The following is a 25,597-nucleotide window of genomic DNA, read 5'->3' as shown; positions in this document are numbered from 1 at the left end:
TCACTGATTTTGGAAGAAATGATCCCAAAAGTTAGGAAGAGAGTTATAGTAACAAGCAGGAATCAGTTATTTAAGTAACAGAATTATGAGAGGTCCAGGGCTCAGGTGGAGAGTTACTTTACTATGTCACTGGCAGTTCTGCTGAAGAGATATTTAATGATTCTGAGTTTTTTGCACTACTTTCAAGTGACCCATAAAGTTTCTCAATTTTTCTTATAACTGGCAGGATCAGAAGCTTAGATAAAAAGTGAGCTATCTTTAATTTGACGGAAGCCAGATAGAAGTGGTGATGACGTGGTTGGAAAGAATGAGTGCATTCCACTGGAGACCTTTTTTTTTTTTTTTTTTTTTTCCCGGTACGCGGGGCCTCTCACTGTTGTGGCCTCTCCCGTTGCGGAGCACAGGCTCCGGACACGCAGGCCCAGCGGCCATGACTCATGGGCCCAGCCGCTCTGCGGCATGTGGGATCTTCCCAGGCCGGGGCACGAACCCGTGTCCCCTGCATCGGCAGGCGGACTCTCAACCACTGCGCCACCAGGGAAGCCCCTCACTGGAGACCTTTTTAAACCCTGGATACTCCATCTTTCTTACTGGAAAGCCTGCTCTTCACAGTGCTTCAGCCAGAACCCATTTTAGAATTGCATATGGAGGTTTGTTTTCTACAAATAATAATGCAGCCACTTTTATTCACTTAGAATTGTATTCACAACAGCAATATAGCAGAGACTGTTAGTGTTCACGCACAGCTGTGGCCTCCCCCTCCTTCCCAAGCACACAGACATTCTGCTGTATTGTTAGGTGGGCCATGGACCTAATTCTGCTCAATGCCATGTGAGCCAAAGAGGTATTCATCACATTCAGGCCTGGCCCACAGAAACCTCCCACGCATGACCTAATTCTCCTTTCCTGTCTGCTGATGGAGCGGTGAGGATTCTGAGAACCAAGAAGAGGTCACAGCGACAAGGTGGAAGGTGAGTGGGTCCCTGAGTTACTGTGTGGAGCACAACCCTCTACACACACCACCAGCTCTTAGTGAGTGATAGGTAAGAACTTCGTGTTTTGGAGCTACTGAAATTCTCAAGCTTGTCTGTGACAGAAGCTACCACTGCTTCCTAACCTTATTCAAGCAGTTTCACATGTTAACCCTACTGCCTTCCAGTTTTCCCTAAAATTTAGAAGCTAAGGGTGAGAAGGAATTTGAAAATGTCATTATGTTCATTAGCAAATGAGGGAACTGGTTCATTATCACAGGACAAGGTGTAATCCAGATGCCCTGGAAAATAAACATCTACGTATAAATGAGAAGATTAGGCAAAAGCAATAGAAACAGATACCAAACTCAGTGTGGTTGAGTTGCAAGATGGCTGTATTTTAGGGACTAAAGCTTTGAGCAGTTTTGAGCAGAGCTGAGTTACTCTGCCAGGAACGTATCTAACTTTATTCTAGAAAACAAACAGAGTGGCATGCATGAGGCTGAAATGAAGAAACATATCCTTGTGTTGGGAATAGGAAGAGGCAGAAATGTGAAAGCAGGCAAGTGTAAACCACAACACGTTCTACTGGTCAGTACTAGTTTAGCATTCCACCAAAATCCTGTTGAGGAAGGATTGCAGTTAGCACTACTGCCAAACTATGCTGACACTTGCACATTCCTTGTAAATGTTTTTAGACTTATCCTTTACCTTAATAAATATCTGGATCAAGAGAAGCCTCTAAGGGGACTTCCCTGGTGGTCTAGTGGTTAAGAATCCATGCTTCCAATGCAGGAGGCACAGGTTTGATCCCTGTTTGGGGAACTAAGATGCCATAAGCCATGAGGTGTGGCTGAAAAAAAAAAAAAAAAAAAAAGAAGCCTCTAAGGTAATATTAAGAAGTATCTGGGCCAGGCAGACGCAGCAACAGAAACTGTTCTAGGCTCTTGACTGCTTACTTAGCTTTCACAGTGTGATAGTCATTAAGAAGAACCATTAAGAAATGCCATTTGCAGCAACATGGATGGACCTAGAGATTGGCATACTGAGTGAAGTAAGTCAGACAGAGAAAGCCAAGTATCATATGATATTGCTTATATGTGGAATCTAAAAAAGGCTACAAATGAACTTATTTACAAAACAGAAACAGAGTCACAGATGTAGAAAACAAACTTACAGTTACCAGGGGGTAAGGTGGGGGGTGGGTGAGGGATAAACTGGGAGACTGGGATTGACAAATACACACTACTATATGTACAATAGGTAACTAATAAGGACCTACTGTATAGCACAGGGAACTCTCCTCAATACTCTATAATGGCCTACATGAGAAAAGAATCTAAAAAGAGTGGATATATGTATATGTATAGCTGATTCACTTTGCTGTACAGCAGAAACTAACACAACATTGTAAATCAACTATACTCCAATAAAATTTTTTAAATTTAATCAGGGACTTCCCTGGTAGCACAGTGGTTAAAAATCTCCCTACCAATGCAGGGAACACGGGTTCAAGCCCTGGTCCGGGAAGATCGCACATGCGGCAAACAACTAAGCCCGTGCGCCACAACTACTGAGCCTGAGCCCTAGAGCCTGCGTGCCACAAATACTGAAGCCTGCGTGCCACAACTACTGAAGCCCGCATGCCTAGAGTCCGTGCTCTGCAACAAGAGAAGCCACTGCAATGAGAAGCCCGCGCACCGCAACGAAGAGTAGCCCCCCCACTGGCCACAAGTAGAGAAAGCCCGCGCACAGAAACAAAGACTCAACGCAGCCATAAATAAATAAATAAATAGATAGATAGATAGATAGATAGATAGATAAATAAATAAATAAATTTATTTAAAAAGAAAAAAATTAATCAGGAATTTAACATCGGATATAGATATTGGCTATTTCTCATAGTTGCATGATTAAATCAGTAAGAAACTAGTATTATGAAATAATTGTCACCCTTTACAGACTAAAAAAATAAAGAATCAGATCTATTTATGCTAACCTTGCCTTAAAATATAACATCCGGTCTCCTGTGGAGCCCACTGAGCGCCGCCCCTGAGCCCATCCCGCCTCTGAGCACCTGCTGCTAGCGTGTCGACACCATGGAGCGCTTTGATAAAGCGGCGCTGAATGTGCTGCAGCCATGAGACTTCAGAAAGGAAAGTTCATTAGCATCTACCCTGGAGACGCTCCTGTTTTTCACAGCTTTAATAATCACTGTACCTACTGGGTGACATTTCACGACTAAATCTTATATTTTTGAAGGTGCCTTTGGGATGTCCAATAGAGACAGCTATTTTTATGCTGCTATTGTTGCAGTGGTCGCCGTCCACGTGGTGCTGGCCCTCTTTGTTCATGTGGCCTGGAATACAGGCTCACAGCAGTGGTGTGAAGGCAAACAGGATTAAAGTGAACATCACCTTTTGTTAGAATTAAATTGATTTTTTTAAGTGGTAAATGCATCTGGGATATTGATGATTTTAATAAAGTTGAAAGAACATGTTAAAATCAATCTTATGGAATCACGTCTGACTAGTGTAAATTCTGATCCTTCTGAAACAATGGTTTGTATCATCAGTTTTAATTGTATGAGCCTCTCATTTGCAAATGAGAATTTGGAAAAGTGGAATTGGTTGCAAATAAATATGTGAAATTAGTTACACATTATTCTGGGAAGAATTTGATTACCTTACAACAAAAAAATATTTTATAGCATTTTGTCTTTTGGTTGGCTTTGAGTTTTACTCCTCTGGATATATTCAGATGTACATAGTGGAGCAAATTTAAACTTTATTTTTCTGGAAAATAAAGTTTCCAGAAACTGGAACACTTTCCCTAACTATCATGAAAATACCACGTCATTGGATTTTGGGTTGTAAATGCCTACTGGAAATTGCTTAAATTGTGGACACTGGAATTAACCTGAATGTCACTGAGAAATTTTGCATAAAGTGTAATCCCTCGTCAGTAGAAATCTTTCATTACATTATTTCATGGGGAAACTAGGCTGAATCACACCCATTCATGTAAAAGGACTGGGTTTATTGAAGAATGCAGACAGCAAAGCAAAGAGCTACCTGCCTGGGCACCCAGCCTACTCCCTAAAGGCCCCTTGCAGGCCAGCCTCCTGCTTTCAGACAAACTCTGTAATGATCTGCTTTGCTCTGTCATTCAACAATGAACTTATGCTTTAATTACAAGGTTGTGTAAACTCCCTTTAAATTTGTTTTTCCTACTTTTTAATAATGTATATGAAGGAATTTACATTTAAATGTGTTAATTTTTGCATACTTAGGGAGTGTAAACAATCCTGAAAATAGATTATTTTTATCATCTAGGAAGTATTCTTGTAATTTCTAGTCTAGTCTTTTAAATCAGTGCTGTTATATCCCAGATATAACAGATAGATAATGTATCTAAGTTAGATAATCCTTGAGGTCCTTTCTGATAGAAAAAGACCCTGTGGTTTTACTTTAGTATCCTTGGTTTGTGTTCTTTCTAGCCACTTGGTACTACTTGTGTGCAATCTAAAAACACACCTGAAAAAAATGCATATTAAAACAGGAAGAACATTTAAATTCCCTGTAATGTTGCCACCTGGAGATAACCACTATTTTAGTTTACATCCTGTGTGTATTTCTCAATGCTAGTTTGATACACACTAAAAGTTTGGTTTAAGTTCAAATTCTGCCAATTTTACCTGGCGGCTATTTGCATTTTTTCAGATGAGTGATTATTGGCCATTTTCTTAAAAAGCAAATTTTCCCTTACTCTTTTAACTAGATATCTCATTGTACAAATTTCCCATCATTGATAATCCCTAATACAATGGCCCTTGCTGTGAGTGTTTGCCGTTACTGATTTTGTTTATTCACCCCTACTTTTGATGCTGTGGAACTGGACTAAAGGAGTAGAGAGGTAGTTAGGCATAAAAGCAAAGAAGGCATCTCTGTTTATTTAATTGTTGAGAAAAAATAAAAGATTATTATAGGACTATTTTTTATTCTTGCTTATAGTTAAATATTATCTACAGTTTAAATGTCTTAAGTAGTTATTCTAAATGTAAAATGTTTTCTTAAAAAGACTATAGTTTTGGTATAAAATTATACAAATTTAATATAAAATTGTAGAATGCTCCAGATTGAGTCTAGTGTACTGTATGGTAGATTTCTAGATGGTCCCCTCTTTAGATGTCTTTTTATACTTAGAATTTGTCCACCTAATTACTTTTTCTATAATGTCAAGGTTTTTCTTGTACTTTTGGGATCTTATGCTATTTGTAAGATATTAATGTCCAGTGCTGGATTATTTTGTTTGATTTCAGACATTTGCTGACTAGATAATATGGGTGTTTTTCTGCAAGTATTTAAACTGGGGATTCATGTAAAAGCAGATGTAATTTCCTCTTGGAAAAGGTACCCAGCATTTGAAAGTTAGAATCGGACGTTAAGGTTGATATTTGGGGTTATTACAATATAGACTTGTTTTCAAACAAGTTAATATTTTCTTAGGGTTTTAACTGTTAACTGACTAGTTTGCTGCTGTTGAAATAACATGGTATTTGACAAATAGATTTATTTTTCAAGATGTCTCAGTGATTTCCTCTTGTACATCAAAGGAAAGCTACAATTGAGCCCTTATATAAATGTTATAAGGTAGGAATATGTTCACTATTGTTTGAAAACTGATTGTAAGAATAACCTCAATTAGGGAGTGTAACTTGAAGTGTCAGTACAGGCTACTGATTTATCACATGACCTTCTTAACCTCACCTACCATTTTGCCCCCCAGAATATAATCTTTTTTCTCATTGTGCTTAAAAATGAAAAGTCTGCTGTAGAATGCATCTGATGTCATTAGCTCTTCAAGTGGATACCATTTTACATGTGACAGCAGAATTCAGTTTTGAATTGCTGAAGAAATTTAAACACTCCATAAAAAAGAAAAAAAACCAACCTGCGTTTCATGGGAATCTAACAGAAATATACTGTAAGATTATTTTCATCAGAAAGATCTCATCAGCTTTGCCCAAAAAAGCAAAAAAAAAAAAAAAAAAAAAAAAAAAATGATATCCAACCAGGTACTATCATTTTTTGGTTCTATAAAAGGTAGATACCCTTTGCATATATTCTGAACTGAGATGGGTATGTTAAGTATAGCTGGTGCCATTCTATAAAAGTAGCAGTTGTTAAGCACTTTAAATATTTTGCAAATAATTGCTCCCCAAAACAGATCATAATCCAGCAGAGAGCCTAGAGATTGACTGTGATATCTTTCAATAATGTTGCCTAAAGAAAGTCTCCTGGTCGATTGAGAATTGTTAGTTAGGAAAGAAAGACAGTCTTATCTTGATTTTTCACCAGAAAGTCAATGCTCAGTAGCCTGTTTTAAAATAAAATTGACTGATATATATATGGCTCTGCTAATCTCATGCATCATTTCGGATGTGACAATTACAGATAACAAACATCTATGTGACTCACCAAAGTGCAACCTCGAAATGCACTCTGAAGAATCAGCCGTTGTCTAAGTGTCAGATTTCCACTCCCTCTGAGATACAAGCTGGTTTAACGTGTTTCCCTTAAGCCCCTAAGGACGCAGTTATGTCTACTGGGCTGCAAACTTTAAAAGGTAAGCAGTGACTTTGGTAAGTGATGGAAAGTGCTTCAAGTGCATCCAAGAGACTCTTTTTTTGCCTAGGAAAAATGCACTTGTAGGAAAAGAATATGAAAAGACTACATCAAGGTCTGCCTTGTTAAGTCAAAATAATACAACCAATATATTGCACCTAGCATCACACAAGCTCCCTTCTTGTGACTGTCTTCTTAATGCACTATTGCTGGTTTCAAGACTGCAATACAGCTTCTGTGTCTGCCTGCCTTTCTTTACCAAGCTGATGAACATAATGTCTCTTGAAAGCTTAGACTAGACAATCAGTTTCATTTTCAAGTTTCAGTCACATTTTTCAATGGAAGCATTATTGAAAGTTTAAGCATAATGATAGTCTCTGGGCCTAGAGACTTCCTTCTCTTAGAATTAAATCAGTGTTGTAAAGTGTCCTTCCTGCCCCCGCCCTTAAGGACTATAACAAATACATTCAGATCTAAATTCAGTACCAGTGCTTGTTGGTAAATATTTGCATGACAGTGAGTTTACAAATAAGTTTGAAGTTATTTCAGTTCTGCTCAACACTGCAGTATTGACGCTCCAGTACTCCTGTAAACATTACTACCAATATACTTTTATTAACAGTAATATTAGTGCATCCAAAATAGGTGAGCATTCCTGGGCGGTGAGAAGAGTCTTTATCATGTGTCTTTTCTAGCCCTCAGGAAGGAATGGTAGTGAAAAGATTGTTTTAAGTTTCTCTGTTTCTGTACCCAAGCAATAGCTTTTTCCTTTATAAAGAGGCGTGTCTATTTGGCAAGTCTGATGAGGATTGGATCATGCATGCCCGAGACCGTGGCTCCAGCAAAATACAAGCCATCTCTTCTCTCAGACATTCTGAATTAGTTCAAGCTGTCTGATACTCCTTGTCCAACTCCCTCTATAAATGATCCAGTTACTAGTGGAAAACTCAACTATAAAATGTATGCCTTGAAACAGACACATATTTGGGTATTTGAGTCACAAGGCTGAGGCTGAAGCCAACTCATGTACTGCCTTCCCCTTGCCCTTCATCATTGTTCCGCCAATAATACTGTCTTCCACTTTTAGCGCATTTGATAGCTTAAAACACAGCAATATATATTCCTTTAATAATTCTTTGCAATAACTGCTGGATAAACACTGAAGGTAACATTAACCCCATTGTAATATGTAAAAATACAGAAGTGACAGCTCAGCAGTAAGAAAATCAGGTCTAAACCCCAATTCTCCAATTCCTTTGTCCAATCTTCACCTCTACTACAATGCTTCCCCACATAACACTGATGAAACACAGGATTCTCCTGATCTTATTAAGGTTAACACAATTGACCATGAGAATTACTTTAAGAAAATTATTTTCCCTAATTCATAACTTTCAAGGAAAGATGTATTTTCAGAGTCCATGGACACCAGGAACGTTATCTGAACTCGTATTTTTCACAGTTGGGACTTTCAAATTCCACAAGGGTGAAGCCATCACCTATCACAGTGGCGAGAGGGCTTGACAAACAAAACTCACTGACCTGGTGCAATCAATATTGTTTTATGAGGTAAGGTCATTTTGAAAAAATAATGCATTAAAATCAATTCCCTGTGTTGTTCTTCAGATTTACAGCATTAGCATGCAGGTATCAGCAGTGGCTTGATAACCCGTGGAACTATATTAATGTTTATAGTTTTTTGTTTTGCTTTGGAAATATCTTCAAGTCTTCTTTTAAAAGTTGAGCACTAGTTTCTTTATTTGTCTCATGGAACTTTTTAAAAAACACACAAATATTACATATATAAATCCCCACTGTAGGAGATGCAAACAATATTGAATTTATAGCAATAAGTGGATGTTCTTGTTCACACACACACACCCATTGGTAATAAGGTGAACAATCTGCATGGTTCCCGTCTCCCTATATTTACATAAATATATGTAGAGAAATGCAAATCAAAACAACAATGAGGTATCACCTCACACAGGTCAGAATGGCCATCATCAAAACTCTACAAACAATAAATGCTGGAGAGGGTGTGGAGAAAAGGGAACCCTCTTGCACTGTTGGTGGGAATGTAAATTGATACAACCACTATGGAGCACAGTATGGAGATTCCTTAAAAAACTAAAAATAGAACTACCATATGACACAGCAATCCCACTACTGGGCATACACCCTGAGAAAACCATAATTCAAAAAGAGACATGTATCACAATGTTCATTGCAGCACTATTTACAATAGCCAGGACATGGAAACAACCTAAGTGTCCGTCGACAGATGAATGGATAAAGAAGATGCGGCACATGTATGCAATGGAATATTACTCAGCCATAAAAATAAATGAAATTGAGTTATTTGTAGTGAGGTGGATGAACCTAGAGTCTGTCATACAGAGTGAAGTAAGTCAGAAAGAGAAAAACAAATACCATATGCTAACACATATATATGGAATCTAAAAAAAAAAAAAGGTTCTGATGAACCTAGGGGCAGGACAGGAATAAAGATACAGTCATAGAGCATGGACTTAAGGACATGGGGAGGGGGAAGGGTAAGCTGGGAGGAAGTGAGAGAGTAGCACTGACATATATACACTATCAAATATAAAATAGCTAGTGGGAAGCAGCTGCATAGCACAGGGAGATCAGCTCGGTGCTTTGTGACCACCTAGAGGGGTGGGATAGGGAGGGTGGGAGGGAGACACAGGAGGGAGGAGATATGGGGATATATGTATATGTATATCTGATTCACTTTGTTATACAGCAGAAACTAACACAACAATGTAAAGCAATTATACTCCAATAGAGATGCTAAAAAAAAATAATAATAAACTAGCCAAGTGATTATACTATATGTATACCATATGTATTGTCTTGCAACTTGGTTTTATTTATTTTTCTTTTTTCTCAAAAATATGTCTTTCAGTGTGGGTGTGTATATGTGTGTGCACGTGTCTGTACATACATACACTCAGAAGTTCAAACCACTGTATTGTATTCCATTAAATTATACTCCAAATAAATTAAATCATTCCATTACTGACAGATACTTGGGCTGTTTCTGGGTTTTGGTAAATACAAATAATGCGGTAAAAACATCCCTGTATGTGAATTTTTCACCCCTCAGGAGCATATGCTTAGAACACATTTCAAGAGGTAAAATCAATGGACTCAAGAGAATTCCTCTATGACCCTTCAGATTTACTTTAAAAGTAGATAGATTTTGTCAAATTGCCATTAAAAAGTCTCACCAATTTAACTCTCAGTCATGCATGAGGCTGTTTACTCCAACTTCCCCAACACAGAATAAAATTCTCCTCTTAGAAGTCATTGTTCATTATTTTTCACCATCAGCATGTCATCTCTTCAGAAGAATACTGATAACGCACTGTGTGTCCTTGGGTAAGTTACTTAACCTTTCTGTGTCTCAGCTTTGTGAACTCTAAAATGGGGATAATAATAATACCTAACTCAAAGGGTTACTTCCTGGGTTTTTTGTACACTTTGCCTCTTTTTCAATGTGACTGTGTCTCTTTCCTCTTTGGTTGATTCAGTTAGTTAATGATCGTCTACAGTGCGCCAGCTACCATTCTAGTTGCTGGGGACAGAGTAGGGAGATGAAGCCCAGTGGTCACTCTCACATAGCTTACATCCCCATGGGGAGGCAGACAATACAGAAACAAACACATAAATGCATAATGTTATGATAGGCTGTGTTAGTAAAGAAAAAATAAAGGAGGGTATGGGGCCGAAAAGTACTAGGGGTCTATTTCAGAAACAGAGGTCAAAGAAAGTCTCTGATGATAGGGGAAGACTTAGGCAGAGACCTGAAGGAAATGAGCGTGGAGGCTCAGGGGAGCACAAGTGCAAAGCCTTGAGACAGGAATGTGGTTGGCCTGTGCGAGGAATAGCGCACTGGTGCCGAGGGAGAATGGGGGAGAACACAGAGATGCAGCTGAGAGGAGCCAGGGACCAGATTCTGAATGTTCTCATTAGCCAGAAGGAGGAATGGGAATTTTATTCTAAATGCAGACAGAAGCCAGTGCACTGGCCTCTGAACTGCTCCAAACACAGAGAGGGGCTGAAACTTTAAGCTTCCTACACTGAGCAGATACCTGGAGTGTGGCCATGAGCGGTGCCCACATGCCCTCTGAGCAGGGCTCTCAGCAATCAGTGCATCCATCACAAACACAAGCCAACAGGCAAAGCTGAAGAGAGCCATCAAGATACGGAACCATGCCCCTGAACCACATTCACACCTTCTTTCTTCAACCCAAAAGGCAGACTCAGAGCACCTTCTTCTCTGATGCACAGTGCCCTTGCCAATTGACAGTCCAGGGACAGGAATGCTGGCCACGTTCAGCCACCAGAATGGCACAACGGATCTGCCACAGGAGCGCCAAGAGCTCGGGCAGGGCAACAGCTCAGGGCTTGCCCCTACACGGCCAGCCTACCTCTACAGATGGTCCCGTTGCCCACGTAGCCTGGTTTGCAGGTGCAGCTGTGTCCCTGGACGGTGTTGGTACAGATGGCATTCTCATCACAGCTGTGCTGCCCGCTGCCACATTCGTCGTGCTCTGTTTGCAGGGTGAGAAAGAGAGACACTTTTTCATAAGTTGGAATCACTGGTGTTGGAAAAGTTAGCTGGAACTCACCAAGTAAGAACGACAGTGACTACCGTGCATTGGGACCTTACTCTATGCCTGGCAGTTTCCATGCCTGATGTGGTTGAAATCTCAACAACTCTAAAAGATGGATGTTATTATCCTCCCTTGGCAGGTAAATAGACTGAGTGTCAGAGAAGTCAAGTGACTTATGCAAGTGACAATGATTGCTAAGTGCTTCCCTAAGGTCACAATGATTGCTAAGTGCTTCTCTAAGGTCACTGCTTCTTCCATGTCTGCAAAAGTTTCTGCAGACGTTCCAAGGCAGTGGTTCTTAATAGGGGCAGGGGCATGGTGTGTGCAATGCTGAATCTCTCCCTCCTAGGAAACATTTGACAGTGTCTGATGATGTTTTTGGGTGTCATGCTTTGAGAAAAGAGATGCTACTGGAATGTAGTGGTGGAGGGCAGGGATGCTGCTAAGCATCTTACAACGCACAGGACAGCCCAGGACAACGAAGAATTAACCAGTCTGATATGTCAACAGCCCCAAGGTTGGGAATTGGGTATGGAGGCTCTGATTACCTGGGTCCAGCTCGTGAGGTAAACCACCTGTCGCATCCTCTCAATGTTCTTCTCCAACAGAACAAAGAGGGTATAACTAAAGAGGAAGGCCCAGCTAATACAGCCTGGCAGAGGAGCATTAACCCACAAGTATTTTCACAAGGTTCAGAATTTAACCACTGGGCTGATGCCTAATGTGTAGTAATATGGTTATATATATTCAAATAGCCATGGCATCCTTAATCCACAAGACATAGGGGAAAATACATCTAACACTACGAAATGGACTGAAAGATTCCAAGTTAGAAATCAAGACTTCACAGATAACTAGACTCTCCCCTCATCATCAGGACGTTTTAATACTCATGTAAATGACTCCTCTGTAAATAAATAATGTGAGAAAGTTTATGCCCTTTATTCCCTTTAACATATACTAGTATAACTTCTTAAAAATCTTAAGAAGAAAAATCAAGTAGGGTTATTTAAGTCAGAACAGGTTATAAAACAAGAGTTGAAATCTCAGCTATAAATCTCAAAGAAATCAACACTAATTGAACAAAACCAAAAATTCAATATAGTTTGTTAAGCAAACTGTTAGATCAATGTACCAATAAACTGAAATATCATCTATCTTCATTAATTTTTTAAAATAAATTTATTTATTTATTTTATTTTTGGCTGCACTGGGTCTTCGTTGCGGCGTGTGGGCTTTCTCTAGTTGTGGCGAGTGGGGGCTACTCTTCGTTGCGGTGCACGGGCTTCTCATTGTGGTGGCTTCTCTTGTTGCGGAGCACAGGCTCTAGGCACGCAGGCTTCAGTAGTTGTGGCTTGCGAGCTCTAGAGGGCAGCCTCAGTAGTTGTGGCACACGGGCTTAGTTGCTCTGCAGCATGTGAGATCTTCCCGGACCAGGGCTCGAACCCATGTCCCCTGCATTGGCAGGCGGATTCTTAACCACTGAGCCACCAGGGAAGTCCCTTCATTAATTTTTATTTTAAATTTCCTAACAGGGACCAGTAATGAGAAGGGTTAAATTCTACAAAGTAGAGCTGTTTCAGTCACCCACATGCAATAATGTCAAGTATACAAATGCACATGGCTCTTAATTTAACACCTTGGGTTTTTCAAAGAAAATTTTTCTTTACACCTTAAAACCAGTGCAAACTCCAAAACAGAAATGCACACAGGTTAGCAAGCACTGTGAAGGGAGAAGATTCATGAACACACACTTCTAGTCTGTCCTCAGATCATCTCCAGGATAGTCCAGAAAGAGTATAACCCTATGAATGTCCAATCACATTTACAGACCTAGCAAGCACCTAATATGTACAGATGCAATACCAGATGATATTAGGGACACAAAGAAGTCTAAGTATATAGGCTTAGACCCCAAGAGTTTTCAATCTCCTTATTTAAATCCATTTACGAAGTAATTATTAGAGTCTGTATTGGGAATACAAATGAGTAGATATGGTCTCTGCTCATATGAACATTTTAATAGAGGCCACCAGACAGCAATACGTAACCAACCAGAACACATGGGAGAAGTGATAAGAGTTATAAGTAGGTGACCTCATATTTTATCATATAAAAGCAGAACATATTTTACAGTGAAAGGGGGCTCTGCTAATAATTACACTGGAATCACAGGCATAACTCAGAATGACCTAGGCAAACTGGCATGTGTGCTCATGCTTGATAAGAGAAATAAAGATTAACTGGAACAAAAGTTCGTTGGAGGGAAGAAATGACTTCTAATAGGGAGAAAAGTCTTCTTGAAAGACATAGTATTTGAACTAGTCTTGTAAAAATGGTCATGGTTTTCTCAGCCAGAAATGCCCAGGAAGGGCACTCCAGGCAAAAGAACAGTATGGAGGGCTTCCCTGGTGATGCAGTGGTTGAGAATCTCCCTGCTGATGCAGGGGACATGGGTTCGTGCCCTGGTCGGGGAAGATCCCACACGCCGCGGAGCGGCTGGGCCCGTGAGCCACGGCCACTGAGCCTGCGTGCAACGCGAGAGGCCACAACAGTGAGAGGCCTGCGTACCACAAAAAAAAAAAAAAAAAGGAACAGTATGGAGAAAGGTATGGTTCTATGCAACATTCCAGAAGTCTGGTCCATCGTTGCCCATCTGGTGTCCCCCATCTCACCGCCCCTGCCACCAGCTTTATAAAGTTATAACTGACAAATAAAATTGAAAGATACTTAAAACGTACAAAGTGATAATTTGATATACATATACACTCTTAAAGGATTCCCCCATCAGGTGAATTAACACATCTATCCTACCTTGTATTATCTCCCAATATTCTTGATGCAAAGCCCCTTCTCTAATGAGGTGGCCCCATCACTGACTTGCAAGTGCATGAGCTGACTCCTACCTCTCTAGTTTGTCATGATGTTTCCCTGACTCAAAACACTCTCCCAGTATAGTTGAGTATCTGTGTCCCTGCCTGGCTTCAAAGACCACTTCATATGAACACTTTTTGCCATGCAGGCTTCCACTCCTGCTCTCTATAACACATGAACTTTAACCCTCTTGGAACTTTTAATAAATTTAATATTTTATCTCTTTGGAGGCAATCAAATCACAATATATGGTGATGAGGTTTGTGAATTTTATCATGAATACCTTATTAAGTAGTTAACTTTGAGGAAAGGTATCATAGCCCATTTTCTACAACCCTGACTTTACTTTCTCTACTTCACATAGTAGTATTGAGCCTCGAGTGCCAAGCATTGGGATAAATATTGTACATATATGATGTCATTTAATTCGCCCAAGTCACGTGAAATATGTTTGCTCATTTTACAATGAAGGAACTGAGACAAAAACACATTATTAAATTTAAATATTAAATTATTAAATAACCTAACATCACGAAACTAATAAGTGGAGGAGTTTGGACTTGTGACTCCAGACACTGAGAATGATCACATCACTGAGTACTTGGAAGTAACCTGGACATGACTGAAGCTAAACCAAGTCACACAGAAGTGATCCCCTAATGCCAAGAATAAAGGCTGTCTTTTTCTATACTGGTCCCAAATACCCACTGAAGATCCAGCCTATTCCCAAACGACAAAGGTTCCAAAACTTTCACATCTTATTATCTTTAGTCACAACCGAGTTTTCAAAGGAACCAGTACCCTCAAAACTATGTTTGACAGAGATTGCCATAGAAGAAATGGTCTCCTTCTAAAAATCTCAAATCCCCTTCCAGCTGCTGGAGATACTGCAGGTGTGAGACAAGCTCTTGTGAGAGGTAGTAGGACATAGAGGCAAGAGACTCTAGAACCACACAGCCCGGGTTAGATGGTCCTGGACATGCCACTCACCAGCTACGTGCACTGGAGTGACTCAGACAATCTGTGTCTTCTTAATTTCCACATGTAAAATGTGGATAATAATACAACCTATGGGGGGGAGATGAATTGGGAGACTGGAATTGATATATATACACTATTGATACTATGTATAAAATAGATAATGAATGAGAACCTACAGTATAGCACAGGGAACTCTACTCAGTGCTCAGTGCTGACCTAAATGGGAAGGAAATCCAGAGAAGAGGGGATATATGTATACGTATAGCTGATTCACTTTGCTGTATAGTAGAAACTAACACAACATTGTAAAGCAACTATATGCCAATAAAATTCTTTTTAATGGTTAAAATGGTAAAAAATAATAATAAGAAGAAGAATACAACCTATCTCCTGGGGTTTTTATGAGGACTCAATTAGCTAATATAGATACAATACTTATTACAGCTAATTGCAACTAGTAAGTGCTCCATAAGTGTAAGCTATTTTATTATCATTGCTCTTATTACTACTACTCTTCCCACTACTACTACAATTATTTGTGAGCAGACGCAATTGTTGAATGGTGGTTAAAACTGGTTAAGAAAACTTTCTTTTTCCTTTTCAGGCAGAAAGGCTGTGAACAGATAGGCCTTTGAAGACACAAATTAGAATATCTCTTTGAAGATTCAAAGAAATATTTGCTTAGATTCAATTATGGTCCCTGGGAAACAAGACTATAGATTGGGAAGGTGAAGGATTTATGTTTAGGATCGCTGATATATAACCAGAGTTTGATTATGGTAAATTTGGAGTATTAAACCTCTCAGGACAAAGAAATAACAATTTTGGCAGCAAGCTCTCTACTAATGATAATTATTGTTATGCTGGCTAATATTTATTGGTACTCATTAAGCACTGTCATTATCACACGGTTCCTCTCTCCTTCCTCTTTTCCCTTCTATGGGATGGCTCAAAAGGGTTCTAATCCACCTCTCTAACATTGTAATCAGTAGCCATTATCAATTAACACACTGTTTTCCTTAGAGAACTAATCAGGATCCAAACAAGCTACTGAAACAGTCACTTCAGCTGTGGCTGCAAATGTCCACATTTGGGGTCTGGCTGGCTACAGTTTCACTTTGTTCAAAATAATCTAGTTTGAATTTTACAAAAAATTGTTACAGTAACGTCACTGGGACAAGCCAAGCAGGTTTTATTAGTCATATTTTATAGACGAAATTGCAGTTTGGAGCATGTAAGAGGCTTTTCCTATAAGTACATAGATAGTAAGGTGTACGTCTATAACTTGAACTCCCATCTCCTCATTTCTTCTCCTGCACTCCTTCTAAACTCCCACTTTATTATATGATTCAAAGGAGTATCTATAATGTTAGCCACAATGTAGGTAATTTCTTTTACCTTTAAAAAAATAATTACAGATTTACAGGAAGCTGTAGAAGTAGTACAAAATGTCCCTTATCTCCTTCACCCAGTTTCTCTCCATAGTGCGATCCTGTATAGCAGTAGTGCCATATACAAACCAGAAAACTGACAGTTGTGTGTCATTGTTAAGTAGTCTACCGACCTAATTCAGTTCACACCATGTTTTCAAACTGCGTTCATGTTGTGTGTATGTACATATGGCTGTATTTCTAAGTAATATTAACTTATGTATAAATCTGCATAACCATCACCACATTCATGCTATGACTTTGTGTTTGCACCTAGTCCACACTCCCCCCCATCACCCCCAATCCCTGTCCCCTGTCAGCTACTAATCTGTTTTCCATCTCTATAGCTGTCATTTAGAGACTGTTATACAAGTGGGATTACACAGTAAGTAATCTTTGAGATTGACTTTTTTCAATAAGCTCAATGCCCCTGAGTCACATCCAGACTGCTGTAGTTTCAATAGTTCATCCCTCTTTACTGCTGTGTAGTATTCCATTGTAAAGACGTATCACAGTTTATTCAACCATTCACAGATTGAAGGGCATGTGGATTGTTTCCTGTATTTTACTACTCTGAACAAAATTGCTATGAACATCTGTGCACAGGTTTTTGTGTGAACATACATTTTCATTACCCTGGGATAAATGTCCAAAAGTGTGATTACAGGGGCATCGGGTAAGTGCTTGTTTTGTTTTGTAAGAAACTGCCAAATGATTTTCCAGAATGGTTGTACCATTTTACATTCCCACTAGCAATGCACGAGTGATCAAGTTTCTCTACATCATTGTCAGCATTCGGTATTTTCACTTTTTAAATTTTAGTCTTTCGTGTGTGTGTTATGATACTGCATTGAGCTCTTAATTTGCATTTTGCTAATAGCTAATGATGTTGAATGTCTTTCCACATGCTCATTTGCCATCTATTTTTCTTTGGTGAAATGCCTTTTGCTCATTTTACAATTGGATGTTTTCTTCAATGTGGAGTTTTGAGAATTCTCCATATACTCTAGATGTAAGGCCTTCGTTGGATATGTGATTTACAAATATTTTCTCACAGTCTCCAGCTTGTATTTTCATCCTTTTAGCAGCCTTTCACAATGCAAAATATATTATTTTTGATGAAATTCAATTTACCTATTTTTCATTTTATGGATAGTGCATTTAATGTTACATATAAGAACTCTTTCTCTAACCCTAGGTCTTAAAGATTTTCTCATATTTTTCCTAACACTTGTGTAGTTTTACCTCTTAGATAAGTTCATGACCCATTTTGACTTAACTTTTGTATATGGTAAGAAGTTTAGGTTTTTGCCTATGCATGTCATTTGTTGAAAAGGCTACTTTTCCTCCATTGAATTGCTTTTGTACTTTTGTCAAAAACCAATTGGGAGCTTCCACAGGGAGAGATCAGCTGAGGGAGCACCCCTGTTGCTCAGATGATGATGTCTGCTTAGCACAGAGGAGAGTCTGGTACCGAGAGTACTGGTAGAGAGGTTAATACCAGACACCTCTGTGAGACCTGGGGGGCAGCCCTGGGATCAGTAACCAGGAGTCGCGGCTCCTGGAAGGTTGCCTGGATCTGGTGAGTGGAGGCCTAGGAGCGAAGCTGCAGCAATAGGAGTAGTTCCAGTGACAGCAGAGAATGTCAGCACAGCTCCCCGTTGCTTGGTTCCCCCCTGAGGACAAGTTTATAACCATCAGGATATTCCTGAAATAATACATCAAATATGATACCAAGAGAAGAATAACAATAACTGTTGTAATCAAAAGTAAACACAGTGGGCGACCTTCAAGATGGCAGAGAAATGACATGGAGATCACCTTCTTCCCCACAAATACATCAAAAGTATGTGTACATGTGGAACAACTACTACAGAACACCTACTGAATGCTGGCAGAAGACCTCAGACTTCCCCAAAGGCAAGAAACTCCCTACACACCTGGCTGCATGGCTGACAGGGTCTTAGTGCTCTGGCCTAGTGTCAGGCCTGAGCCTCTGAGATGGGAGAGCTGAGTTCAGGACATTGGACCACCAGAGACCTCCCAGCTCCACGTAATATTGATCGGTGACAGCTCTCCCAGAGATCTCCGTCTCAACGCTAAGACCTAGCTCCACTCAACAACCAGCAAGCTCCAGTGCTGGACACTCCATGCCAAATAACTAGCAAGACGGAACACAACCCCACCCATTAGCAGAGAGGCTGCCTAAAATCATACTAAGTTCACAGACACCCCAAGACACACCATCGGATGCAGCCCTGCCCACCAGAAAGACAAGATCCAGCCTCATCCACCAGAACACAGGCACCAATCCCCTCCACCAGGAAGCCTACACAACCCACTGAACCAACCTTACCCACTGGAGCAGACACCAAAAAAACAGGAACTATGAACCTGCAACCTGCAAAAAGGAGACCCCAAACACAGTAAGTTAAGCAAAATGAGAAGACAGAGAAATATGCAGCAGGTGAAGGAGCAAGGTAAATCCATCTTGTTTAATGTGTCATTTAAAGCTTGTATTTCCTTATTTATTTGCATTTTGGTTGACCTGTCCATTGGTGAAAGTGGGCTGTTAAAGTCCCCTACTATTATTGTCTTACCCTTTTAATCCAGATTTAATTAAATCTGGATTAAATCCAGAAAGCTGGAGTAGCAATTCTCAAATCAGACAAAATAGATTTTAAAATAAAGACTATTACAAGAGACAAAGAAGGACTCTACATAATGATCAAGGGATCAATCCAAGAAGAAGATATAACAATTGTAAAAATTTATGCACCCAACATAGGAGCACCTCAATACATAAGGCAAATGCTAACAGCCATAAAAGGGGTAATAGAAAGTCTCTTAAAGATGCTACCAGAACACTACTAGAGCTAATCAATGAATTTGGAAAAGTAGCAGGATACAAAACTAATGAACAGAAATCTCTTGTGTTCCTATACACTAATGATGAAAAATTGGAAAGAGAAATTAAGGAAACACTCCCATTTACCAATTCAACAAAAAGAAAAAAATATCTAGTAATAAACCTACCTAAGAAGACAAAAGACCTGTATGCAGAAAACTATAAGACACTAATGAAAGAAATTAAAGATGATACAAACAGATGGAAAGATATACCATGTTCTTGGATTGGAAGAATCAATATTGTGAAAATGACTATACTAACCAAAGCAATCTACAGATTCAATGCAATCCCTATCAAACTACCAACGGCATTTTTTACAGAACTAGAACAAAAAATTTCACCATTTATATGGAAACAAAAAAGACCCCGAATAGCCAAAGCAATCTTGAGAACGAAAAAAGGAGCTGGAGGAATCAGGCTCCCAGACTTCAGACTATACCACAAAGCTACAGTCATCAAGACAGTATGGCACTGTCACAAAAACAGAAATGTAGACCAGTGTAACAGGAGAGAAAGCCCAGAGATGAACCCACACACATATGGTCACCTTATCTTTGATAAAAGAGGCAAGAATATACAATGGAGAAAAGACAGCCTCTTCAATAAATGGTGCTGGGAAAACTGGACAGCTACATGTAAAAGAATGAAATTAGAACACTCCCTAACACCATACACAAAAATAAACTCAAAATGGATTAAAGACCTAAATGTAAGGCCAGACACTATCAAACTCTTAGAGGAAAACATAGGCAGAACACTCTATGACATAAATCACAGCAAGATCTTTTTTGACACACCTCCTAGAGAAATGGAAATTAAAAAAATAAACAAATGGGACTTAATGAAACTTAAAAGCTTCTGCACAGCAAAGGTAACCATAAACAAGATAAAAAGACAACCCTCAGAATGGGAGAAAATATTTGCAAATGAACCAACTGACAAAGGATTAATCTCCGAAATATACAAAGCAGCTCATGTAGCTCAATATTAAAAAAACAAACAACCCAATCCAAAAATGGGCAGAAGATTGAAACAGACATTTCTCCAAAGAATATATCAGAGAGCCAACAAACACATGAGAGGATGCTCAACATCACTAATCATTAGAGAAATGCAAATCAAAACGACAATGAGGTATCATCTCACACCAGTCAGAGTGGCCATCATCAAAAAATCTACAAACAATAAATGATGGAGAGGGTGTGGAGAAAAGGGAACCCTCTTGCACTGTTGGTGGAAATGTAAATTGATACAGTCACTATGGAGAACAGTATGGAGTTTCCTTAAAAAACTAAAAATAGAAATACCACACAATCCAGCAATCCCACTACTGGGCATATACCCTGAGAAAAACCATAATTCAAAAAGAGTCATGTACCACAATGTTCATTGCAGCTCTATTTACAATAGCCAGGACATGGAAGCAACCTAAGTGTCCATTGACAGATGAATGGATAAAGAAGATGTTGCACATATATATAATGGAATACTACTCAGCCATAAAAAGAAATGAAATTGAGTTATTTGTAATGAGGTGGATGGACCTAGAGTCTGTCATACAGAGTGAAGTCAGAAAGAGAAAAAAAAATACCATATGCTAACACATATATATGGAATCTAAAACAAACAAAAAATGGTTCTGAAGAACCTAGGGGCAGGACAGGAATAAAGACACAGACCTACTAGAGAATGGACTTGAGGGGTAAGCTGGGACGAAGTGAGAGAGTGGCATGGACATATATACACTACCAAATGTAAAACAGATAGCTAGTGGAAAGCAGCTGCATAGCACAGGGAGATCAGCTCGGTGCTTTGTGACCACCTAGAGGGGTGGGAGGGAGACGCAGAGGGAGGTGATATGGTCATATATGTATATGTATACCTGATTCACTTTGTTATACAGCAGAAACTAACACAACAATGTAAAGCAATTATACTCCAATAAAGATGTTAAAAAATAAGTAAACACAGTAAGTAAAATAAAGTAGCACGGTGCTCATCCTTTTTGTTTGTAAAGTGACATATTCTTAAAGGAACCTAACTGCTACAGGTAGAGGTGATCATTTTTTTTATTATAATAAATATGTGACTTACAAAACAAAAACAATTGGTTGTATTTGTGTTCTCTGTTTCTGGGTTCTCTACTGTGTTCCACTGATCTGTGTATATACTCCTCTGCCAATTCCATACTGCCTTGATTATTCTAAGTTAAAGAAAGCCTCTATATCAGATAGAGTGACTCCCTCCACTTTGTTCTTTTCCAATATTGTTTTAGTTATTCTAGTTCTTCTTCCTTTCTATATAAAGTTTAGATAAAGCTTGTCCATTTCTATAAAAAATATTGTTTGGATTTTCATAGGAACTTATAGATCAATTTGTGGAGAACTGCCATCTTCACTATATTGAATCTTCTGATCCATGAACACAGCATGTTTCCCTATTTAGTTATTCTTTGACTTCTTCCATCAGTGTTTTGTAATTTTCAGCACACAGATCCTGTAAATGTTTTATTAGATTTACAACTAGGGATTTCACTTTATTTGGAGTTATGTATATGTATATTGTATATGATGTTATCATTTTTAATTTTGGTTTCTATTTATCAGTTGCTAGTATATAGGAAAACGATTATGTGTGTTGATCTTGTACAGCTTTTGACTCTTCTGAACTTATTAGTTATGCAATTTTTTCTGTAGATTCATCAGGATTGTCTACATAGACAATCATGTCATCTGTAAATAGGAATAGCTTTACTTCTTCCTTTCTGATCTGTATGCTTTTTATTTCCTTGTGTTGCCACCTTATTCTGTTGGCTGAGACTTCTGGTGCTACGGCACACAGGAATGAGAGCAGACCATCATTTGCCACCAATCTTAGGAAGGAAGCACTCCATCTTTCACCATAAAGTGTAAAGTTAGCTCCACCTCATACGGCCTTGTCAGTGCTGGGTGGAGGTGGAGGTCTTGCTGGGCCCCACTGGCAATGAAGTTGGGAGAGTTGTACCACCCATCAGCCTTGCCTTGCACTGTCTTTTTCAGTCTGCGTGCTGCTGGGCTGGAGTAGAGGCCCAGCTCCATGTTGGGCCCCACTGACATTCCCACAGAGAGGGAATCAGAGCACTGGCTGCTTCTACCAAGCAGATTTTCTACAAACATATGGCTCAAGGAGGGTAGGTACTTTCAAAAAGGTTTCAGCTCTGTTGGAGCCCCTTCTCTAATTCTTTCCCTAGGAGCAGTAGAATTGGTTCTCCTTGGAGCGTTTGTCTTCTGTGCCTGTCTGTGGATTTAGGTTGCAGGCTTCTTCAACTCCCCATCCGGGAGACACCAGAGGCAAAAAAGAAAACGGAGAACTCACTTCTTGTTGTTCCTCACCTCCCAGAGTTGCTAGGTAGTCCAACTTCTTTCCACCTTTCAGAGTCTTGCTGGATATTTTTTGTGTTATATCCAGGGGATTTTTAGTTGTTAATGACCCGGAAGGAATGGGGATTGTCTACCTTGGCCAGAACCAAAAGTCTTCAGTGTGTTTAATTTTTAAGAAAGTAGTCACTTTCCCTCTCTGGTTTTTCAAACAGAGAAATCCCTAATAATTGGGATTTTTCATAAACATACTATGAGCACATTTATTTGTTTAGCATATTTATTGAGCACATACTACGATGTAGATGCTGCTCTAAATGTGTTGCAGCATTCATATGAATTAAATATTATCATCCATATTTTCTAAATGAAGAAATGGGAACAGAGAGGTTTTAAGTGGTCCAAGGTTATAGGATGGTAGACTCAAACCAAGGCAGTTACTGTCAAACCATGGCAGAATAATTAGCATCATGTAGTTATTAGTCATTCTTGAAATGTCTTTCTCCCTTAATCCCTTATCATCAAGCCACCATCAAGTCTCATTGATTTTTCTTTCTAAATATCTTTCAGATTCATTCTTTTATCTCCATTTCCATTTCTACCACCCTCATCCAAGCTACCATCATCTTACCCACATCTAAGCTGCTGTCACTTGACCTCTTGCTATAGATCCTCAGTGGACCCTCACATTCACTATTGCCCACCTTCAATTCATTCTTCATACTGCACTTAGAATAATCTCTTAGGCATTCAAATGTGATCATCTTCCTGTCTTTTCTAAAACTTCAGTTATTTTTCACTGGTCTTAAAATGTGGACAAACACTTCTATTACAACCTCCTTGGCCCATCATGGTCTGGCCTCTACCTAACTGCCTCAGTTCATTTTCATATTTGCCTGCTCTGTTCCAACCACACTTTATTTCCTGCCTCAAAGGGCTTTGTTCCCTTGGGTCACAGGCACTTTCACATGCTCTTCCCTCTTAGCTCCCTTAACACTTGCTTATCCTTGGTATCCAACTCAGTTCTCACCTCCTCAGAGAAAAGAATCGCTGATTTCCCTAACCAGGAAGTTTCCCCTGTAATATTCATATAACCCCAGCACCTCTCCTTCAAAGAGCTAATCACAGTTATCGTTTTATGTTTATTAGTGTATTAGTGGTTTACTAACATCTGTCTTCTTTACTAGAGCACAAAGGAAGACAGAAAATATATTTCTTTATCCCCAGCCTCTAGCAGAGCTTCTGAAACCTAGTAATTGTCTAGTAAAAGTACCTATTTATATAAGAAAGAAAGGGAGGGAGGGAGGGAATAAGGAAGGACAGAAAGAAAAGAGTATTATTGACTTTGGCATCAAAAATTGTAGATAGCTCAAGGAGAATTAAGACAAGGGAAAGGTAATTGAATCAGGCAGCTGGGGGAAACTTAGATGGGCAGAGCTTATAAATGAAATACAACCAGGTAATAATGTGTTGATATATTTATTTATCACAGTGACTGTGCGAAAAGAAGAAAGGCATGCAGTTTCAGGAGCTCTCTCTGAGGCAGGCCATTTCTTTCATAAAGAATAGCTGAAGAGGGCTTCCCTGGTGGCGCAGTGGTTGAGAGTCCGCCTGCTGATGCAGGAGACACGGGTTCATGCCCCGGTCCGGGAAGATCCCACATGCCGCGGAGCGGCTGGGCCCGTGAGCCATGGCCGCTGAGCCTGCGCGTCCGGAGCCTGTGCTCCGCAACGGGAGAGACCACAACAGTGAGAGGCCCGCATACCGAAAAAAAAAAAAAAAAAAAGAAGAAGAATAACTGAAGACACAACCCCTGGACTCTGAGAAAATAATTGCAAATCATGCGTCTGATAAGTGACTTGAACTGAGAATATATAAAGAAACTTTACAACTTAGCAGGAAAAGATAACCCAATTAGAAAATGGGGAAAATACTTAAATAGACATTTCTCTAAGGCATGTATATAAATGTCTAATAAACACATGAAAAGATGCTCAACATCTTTAGTCATGAGGGAGACCCAAAGCAAAACCACAGCGAGATACCACTTCACACCCACTAGAATGCCATAATCAAAAAGACAATAAAAATTATTTACAAGAATGTGAAGAAACTGGATGCCTTGTACATTCTAGTAGGAATGTAAAATATTTGGAAATTACTTTGGCAGTTCCACAAACTGTTAAACATAGGGTCACTGCATGTTCCAGCAATTATGCTCCTATGTATACACCAGTTAGAAATTAAAACATGTCCACACAAAGACTCGCACAGGAATGTTCATACTAGCATCATTCATAATAGCCAAAGGTGGAAACAACCCATATAGCCATCAACAGACGACTGCATAAAGAAAATGTGGTATACCCTTGTAATGGAATATTTTTCAGTAATAACAAAGAGTAAAGCACTGCTCATACTACAACATGTATCATGGATAAACCTCAAAAACATTTTGCTAAGTGCAAGAAGTCAATCACAAAAGACCACCTATTGTATGATCCCATTTACATAAAATATCCAGATGGCAAATATATAGATACACAAAGTAGATAAGTGGTTACCTAGGGCTAAGTTCGAGGGAATGGGTACAAGTTTTCTCCTCAGGGTGATAAAAATGTCCTAAAATTAGAGTATTATAATGTTTGTGCCACTCTGAAAATATACTTAAAGCCACTGAACTGTACATTTTAAGGAGGTGAACTTTATGCTATGTAAATTATATCTCAATAAAGCTGTTAAAAATTACTAAGGATAAAGTTCTGAAATAAGCTGGCACATTTATCTCTGCAACCATGTCTTAA

The 25,597-nt window shown here is 39.3% G+C and overlaps 1 protein-coding gene and 1 pseudogene across 4 annotated transcripts in view; one reads left to right on the top strand and one right to left on the bottom strand.

The window, feature by feature from the left end:
- NELL1 (neural EGFL like 1) overlaps positions 1-25,597 on the bottom strand; it is a gene marked incomplete at both ends in the record, with an annotated part of 886,110 nt that overhangs the window by 330,786 nt on the left and 529,727 nt on the right. For all 3 annotated transcript variants that reach the window (XM_079707393.1, XM_079707394.1, XM_079707395.1), the window contains one exon: positions 11,056-11,178. In XM_079707393.1, coding sequence (XP_079563519.1) covers positions 11,056-11,178 — 123 coding nt within the window. The remainder of the gene's footprint in view (positions 1-11,055; positions 11,179-25,597) is intronic.
- LOC307056098 (vacuolar ATPase assembly integral membrane protein VMA21-like) lies at positions 3,071-3,376 on the top strand (annotated as a pseudogene). Its single transcript has one exon. The product of its transcript is annotated as a vacuolar ATPase assembly integral membrane protein VMA21-like (transcript).

This window comes from Hyperoodon ampullatus (assembly GCF_949752795.1).
Source record: "Hyperoodon ampullatus genome assembly, chromosome: 7".
NCBI lineage: Eukaryota > Metazoa > Chordata > Mammalia > Artiodactyla > Ziphiidae > Hyperoodon > Hyperoodon ampullatus.
This window is presented reverse-complemented; position numbering and strand designations above follow the sequence as displayed.